The sequence below is a fragment of the Condylura cristata genome, unplaced genomic scaffold, assembly GCF_000260355.1.
Source record: "Condylura cristata isolate star-nosed mole 26May11 unplaced genomic scaffold, ConCri1.0 scaffold00004, whole genome shotgun sequence".
NCBI classification, from domain to species: domain Eukaryota; kingdom Metazoa; phylum Chordata; class Mammalia; order Eulipotyphla; family Talpidae; genus Condylura; species Condylura cristata.
In genome coordinates this window covers 37,918,547-37,925,864 of record NW_004567105.1, presented here as the reverse complement: position 1 = coordinate 37,925,864, position 7,318 = coordinate 37,918,547, and the positions used below count along the sequence as shown (strand labels likewise).

General features: G+C 33.5%; 1 protein-coding gene across 1 annotated transcript in view; it reads left to right on the top strand.

Annotated features, from left to right (window-relative positions):
• ARID2 (AT rich interactive domain 2 (ARID, RFX-like)) overlaps positions 1-7,318 on the top strand; it is a 136,841-nt gene that overhangs the window by 90,262 nt on the left and 39,261 nt on the right. The window contains exons 10-11 of the mRNA XM_004675944.2: positions 4,167-4,248; positions 6,472-6,606. Coding sequence (XP_004676001.1) covers positions 4,167-4,248; positions 6,472-6,606 — 217 coding nt within the window. The remainder of the gene's footprint in view (positions 1-4,166; positions 4,249-6,471; positions 6,607-7,318) is intronic.

The window sequence follows — 7,318 nt, the reverse complement described above, 5'->3', positions numbered from 1 at the left end:
GTTTTGCTTTTTTATAAATGGACATTTTCAAACTTTGCTCACTTTCCCTAATTATGAAGATTTGTGCAATCTTTCATCCATTTTTAGATTGAAACCTAAACTAGTTCATAACTTAAAAAGTCACAAATAATATGCATGGTGCATGTTAAATTCACATTTTAAATTACACATTTTGTGTGCAGTGGACTTTTGATGCAATAGTCCATTTTAAAATCTTAACAATTATTCCATTTGATCCTTGAACTTACTATGTTCATTATCCTATCAGTTTAGACATTTTAAACTTAGCTTTTCATGGCCCTCCCTGGGAGCACAACAGGTTAAAGCGCAACACTATGAAGCAATCTGCAGCCACTGAAACAGAAGTTTGATCCCCTGCCAGGGGGACGACCCACATAGTATAGCAGACCTTTCCTGACCCGCCTGCAGTTCCCCTCAGCAGTGTGTTTCCATCTATCTGCCTGTGTTCTGTTTCCCACTCTCTGGTGAATCCTCTCACCCCCTGCACCTCTGGCCTGTACCTAGTTCCCATATGCATAAATAAATAAATCTTTAAAAAAAATAATAAACTTAGCTTTTCAATTCTCTGCTACTTTGTAAAGCTCTAGATGTTAAGGGGGGGAAAAGAATTTTATTACAAGTTTTAGTAATAAACGGTACATCAAAAATAGTAAACATTGAAATTTTTTGAATGATTATTAATAAAAAGTAAAATTATTGGCAGTAAATCTCTCAGTGAGATAGATGAAGCTTTCCCTCCTACTTCTCTGGAAAGTATTAATTCAGTGAATAAAACGATTACTTATTGGTAATTAAAATTGGGTTCAGCATCAGTTTTATCTCTTTTTTTCCCTTTTATAAATTTAAGTTAGTAAATTCAGTCCATAACAATGAATAGAAAAGGTAGAAATATATACTCTCTGTGCATCTTTAAGTTATATTTAGTGATCTGTTACAACTTGTGTTCTCTATATTAATAATTACTCGACTTGCAAAGGTATTTGTGGCTGAGTCATTAGAGACATTTTAAGTTTATTGAAAATATATCAAAAGATATTAATAAGATATGACTAGCTTATACTTGCTGTACTACTTCTTTAGAGTCATGTTACACATCAAGAAGTAAAGCACAGTGGTTCTCAAAGTTTAAGGTGTGTCAGAGTCCGCCAGTAGACTCCCATGGACTACAAGAGGGCTCCTGATGGTTTTCATTTCTGCACAGTTCCCATGAGCTAACAGATGGTGCGGCTCAGGGGACAATCCATGGGACCCACTAGTTTAGGAATATTGAAATATTTCTTCATTTCAAAACCAATAAAATATTTTTTGATAAAACGCTTTAATACATTTTTGTCAAAATTGCAGATTTAGCTCATTCAGGTGTGGAAAATATCTGCCACATGACTGATAAAGTTTTTATTATCAAAAGTATCTTTCTTAATCAGCCTTACTTTCTGTTTCTAAGGGAAAAACCTTTATTTTTCAATGTTAATGTATGTTCCTGTGACATTCCTTATTTTCAAATTCTGAAATAGTTACCATGCGTTAGTCATCTGAATGAAATAGATGCTACCACTTTCAATATTTCTTTAAAACAATCTTTGTGCTTTACTTAATACAAGATTTGGCCTAAGATGTAATGTACTTGTTGACATTATTTGAGAGTTGGAGGAGAAAAAGACACTAAGCAGAAATCGTTATAATTCTGTAATAAGTCTGAATTCAGAACACACCAAAGGATCAGAGTACCTCATTTCTAATGCCTGATCTTGCCTTTAAGTATAGTATACAACATCGGATAAACCATAAGTTAAGACAATCTTTGTGGACACTAATATTTCTCAGTCTTCATGTGGTGTTCTGGAGGCTTTTACATAATAACAGCAGCAGCAATAATGATGATGGTCACATTTATGTAGAACTTACTTTGTGCCAGACATTAAAGTAACTCTAGAACTAGTCTCTCTGACTCCAGAACCAGGTATTCAAGCGTAATCCTGCCATGTGATAAAGAAAGGGTGAGAGTACCAAAATGGAAGGGCAATTATCAAAGAAATGGTGATAAGCTCAATCAAAGTCATTAAAAGAAGGGATATATCAAAAGTTGAGTATTTGGAAATTTCCTTTTGTATTTTAGTGCATTTTGTACTCTTTGGAATGTCTCTGGGTATCCTGAAGACAATGCTTCTTAATTTGTAGCCATTTTTATAGTAATTTAGTACTTCTAGTTTATATTCATAATTTGGTGTGCTGGATGTCATTCTTTATGAATTGTTGGTAAAGTCATAACTTCAAAACAGTATCTAATGTTTTAAGCAATTGATTGTTGGTTAATTCAGATTTCATTCTGAATGTGGTATACTTGATCATAGTACAGTTGAAGAAAAGGGAAGAAAATTTCTACATAGGTTCAAGCCCTGGTGAGGTATTTTCTGAACAGAGTCATCAATTAGGAAGAGAAGAAAACACAAGCTGGGATTGCATTAGGAAGTGAATTATGGCTGAGCATTATATTCTGTTAAGAAGTGGCATATCCCAGTGTACATCCAGAAATATGACAGGCCTGGATTCAACTCCAGTCCTAAAAAGAGCTTTCCAACCCACTGAGCTTGCTATCTCCATCATGTTTCTCTGTGAACCTAGTTCTTTCAAGCTGCTAAATGGGGATAATTAAATTTAGAGCTATAAATAAAATTAAAGCAAATAATGTAAATGACTTGGTACAGAGTAAGTGTTCATTTAAGTTCTCATCCCTGTGAGAGCTGCAGACTTCGTCTCAGGCAGATCAGGATTGCTTCAAGTAACTCGCAGATTTGGCTGTGCTGAAAAGTAACTCTGATCCTAGTACTGCAGTAGTCTGTTTGGTTTGAGGATTCTGAAAAGCTTTGCTAAAATACCATTTGAAAAAAAAGTTGGTTCACTTTCTTTTTTTTTTTTTTTTGGTTCACTTTCTAAGTCAGAAAACTGTAAAATACTGATTCAGTAGTGAAAATAGTATTTTTAATTTTATCTGTAAAATATAAGGTTCATATTTGTAACTTATTACCATAGCATGACTAAGTCTATATTTTCCATGCTTTCATTAGTTCCTTCGTACACATAACAGAGCAGAAAAGAAAGGATAACATATGTTCATTTTCATACAGATATGTTCAACTTATAGATGACTGACTTTATTCATGGGCCTTGAATTGTTTTGAAATATGTCATAAGTGAAATTCAGAAATGTGTGTCTTGAAATTAGTAGCCTCTGCATTTTACCCAGTCATCTTGTGGCTCTTAAAACAAGTAGATGTTAGACCCTCCCTGGTGGCAGGAGGGGTTAAGTCTCAGCACTATGATGTGAACTGCAGCATAAGTTTGACCCCTGGCCATGGAGTTGACCCACATGGTACAGCAGACCTCTCCTGTTTGAACCACTGCTCTCCTTGATAGTGGATTTCAGTCAATCCCCCTATTCTATTTCCCACACTGTCTCTGGTAAATCCTCTCACCCCGGGTACATCTGGTCTGTACCCCAGTTCTTATATATGTTAATAAATAAATCTTTAAAAATAAAGCAATACTTTAAAACTCATGCCAGAACCTTCTTTTTTTCTCCTCAGAACAATAATTTATATAAAATCCTGTTGAATGTGGAACTTCAAATTAGTTCAGCTTTTGTTCTTTTTATCCCAAAATTTTCAAATATGACAATTGAGAGTTAATACTAATCTTTTAAATTTTGAAAGAAGTTATTCTTTCTGATATAATACGCTTCTATAACTAAACTGAGAGATGCTTTTACTCATGTGTTGATCTGTGTGATCTTGGACTAGTTAATTTTAATCACATTGAATCTCAGTTTTCTTTTCTGTAACATCTTACAGAAGAATTAAGTAAGATAGTATATGTAAAGTATATTGTCTGACCCATAAGAGTAGTTTATATTAGCTATGTAACTCACTGTTATAATCTGAATGAATGTGAGATGAAAACAATAGTTCACATAAAGCAGCTAAGATAAAATACATACTTCATATCCATTTCTTTCTCGAATGTATATAATTTGTTTATACACCCTTTTGAAAGATACTGTGAATATTAATTGATTTAGTATCCACAAATTAAATATGGCCTAGAGTAACTAAGTTTTTAAATTATAGCTAATATATTTTTCCGTTCAGCTTCCAGAGCAGTCGTAACACAGCATGTGGCTCCACCTCCAGGAATAGTGGAAATAGATAGTGAGAAGTTTGCTTGTCAGTGGTAAGTGGCTTCTTTCTGTTAAGGCTTTATCCTTATAAAGAATAAAGCAAAAAAGAAAAGAATTGTATTTTAGCCATCACCCAGAATGTTTTCTTTTACATCTAGAATATAGTTCTTTTTAGTTAGAGTATAATACCATTTGTGCAAATGAAGGGCAGTATAAAATCACTTCATCGGTGTTTTGGAATAACTTGAAAGGAAAATACTCATTAGAAGCTTCAGAATTAAAAGTCTTTAAGTAAAACTTAATTAAATCACAACCATTTAACTTCAGAGTAAAAATTGTGTTAAATATCATCTTTGACTTTGTAAAAAATAAGCTTTGATGGATGGTAGCTTTTGTTATAATACTTACTTGTTTATTTCTTTTTTAATTTTTTCCCTTTTTTTTTTCTATTGAAGTACCAGTTTTTTACATCTTGTTAATTTTTTGACACTGTGAAATTTCTCCCCTTGAGTGTGGTAAAAATACCCACATCATCCTTGTGCAGGGGCCATGCTAATCTTCTTTGTGTCGTTCCAATTTTACTCTGTCTGCTGCCCAAGCAAACACAGATGTGTTTACTTAATGCTTTATTAAAATTTAATTGTATTTACTTTAAAAAAGTAAACCACGTTTTTTGTAATTGTCCCTTCTCTTTCTTCGATTGCAAAACAACTTTCTCATTGGTGATTTACCTTTTTCTGAAAAATAAGGGAAAACTAAGTCATGTGATAGGATAATCAGTGTTTCTACTTTGAAATAAACAATCTATAAATAATATTTTCTTGAAAATTTCAGTCATTTTCTACCACTTACTGAAGAAAAAAAAAAGACTAAGACTTGCTTAAATTTCATTTTGTCATGGGTAGCTGCCTCCACTTAGCTTGTGAATTTTAACATAAATTCTTAGAAAATTAACAAGAGTGAAATTAAGATCACTTTCCAGTGCTATGTTACTTTAATATTTACTTTGATCCCTTGGCTTCCATTTGTAAAATTATTTGTGCCCCATTTTGCGCTCCTGTCACCTTATATTCCTTACTTTCGGTGCTTTCATATCTTGGTTCCTATGGCATATCATGTCATTGTTCTCTAGACTTTTCCTGCCCCCCAACTTTAAAAGGGGAGGTTTATTAAGAAAAAGGAGATGCCTGCATAGACGCAGGCTGGCAGTCTTGGGATAAGATCTGCTTCTCTAGACTTTTCTACTTTGCTTAAATGGTTTTTAATTATCTCTCTAATTATTGACTTCCCCTCATGTTCTACATGTTTATGTCTTGGTACTTTATACTTGATGAATCACTTCAATAATATTTAGAAATAGGAGATGAATATCTTCTGTTTGAAAGAAGAAAAAGATTTTGTTTCTTTTTGAAAATTCATTACTAAAGGATTGTGAACTTACAAAAATTATGTACCACATCCTTCTACATCCTGTATATGTTAGGCTTAGACTTGGCCTTATAATTCCATTTGTACATTTCTGCCAGTTCTAGGTGGGGAGAAGGAGAGAATCTGTTTACAATTCTTTTAATTTATTATTTCATTCACTTTATAAGCAGCATTAAATTGACATGTTATGGAGATAGTAAGTCCCAGCAAGCACCCTCAAGGGTGATAAAGCCTCCCACTCCCAACTTAAAGATGGAAATTAATTTGTGACAAAGACAAGCTGAAATTTGAACTACTTTATAATGGATTAAGAATAGAAGTGTCCAGATGAGGAAATGTGAGTGTTCGGCATAGGCAATATTGTTTTTCAATAGAATAGTTGTAAAGGTTGGGAGATTTTTTTTTCCTCTCAAAGAATTCAATTGAAGAGCCAGTTTAATTTCATCTCCCTCCATTTTCTGTATCGCACATGGAAGTAGCTCCTAACTGGGGTCATCTGATCTATTTTCACTACTATAAAACAGGAAACTGAGTAGATATTTAGGGAATATGACTATTTGTTGTAGAGTATTTGTTACATAGCCTATGTCCTCAAACCCACCTACTTTGTGAAACAGTTTTTATATCTGTTGTTGATGATGTTTTATACTAAAATAAGAGTGATTAAAGAGCTAGTCTTTTTATGTGACCTAAATTCTGTGGGTTTTTTTTTTTATGACATTTAAGAGTGAAATTTGATTAATAGGCCTAATTACTAGTTTTTAATATCCTTCAAAAAGGATACAGTATATTTAAATATGTTGTCTCCTATAGTATATTTTATAATACCTTTTTTTTTCTTCTTTTAGGTTGAATGCTCATTTTGAAGTAAATCCAGATTGTTCTGTCTCTCGAGCAGAAATGTATTCTGAGTACCTTTCAACTTGCAGTAAATTAGCTCGTGGTGGGATCTTAACATCAACTGGATTTTATAAATGTCTTAGGTAAGGCTCATTGTTTTTTGTTTGCATGCTTTTGAAAAGTATTTGTTTTGTTTATTTTTTAAAGATTATTTATGCACAGAAGAACTGGGCTACACGCCAGAGGTGCTGGGGTTAAGAGGATTCACCAGAGACTTAGTGGGGAGAAAAACAGGCAGGCTGACTGAAATACACTGCTAAGGGGAGCAGTGGGTGGGTCAGGACAGGTCTGCCATGCCATGTGGGTCATCTCCCCAGGCAGGGGAGTATCACACTTGCACTGAAGCTGCTGCGGCTAGCTTCACAGTGGTGCACTTTAATCTGTTGCCCCACCAGTGAGGGCCTAAGACGCATAGTTCCTAAAATTAATTTATATGACTTGTAATACCTCTTTCTCTAGTTGGTGTTTGTGTTTGAACACTATGATGTTTATCCAAAAAAAGAAGGGAGAAGTTTAGTTTACTTTTTACCCTGCCTACTTATATACATTGAAGACATTGCATTTGCCCATCTTAATTTCTATGTAACTCTGTAACTATTAGTCTTCAAATTTATCAAGACTTTTTGATATTTTGCAGGGTTCATAAAATGTAGTGTTGCCTTCATGCAGCTTTTTTGTAATTATGTATGCGGTCAACGTGTTTAAAACCCAACAATGTTAATGATTTAAAAGTCAGAAAATTGATCTTTCATATTTTTTTGCTTACCACCCTTGAAAATATAAATATTTATCATA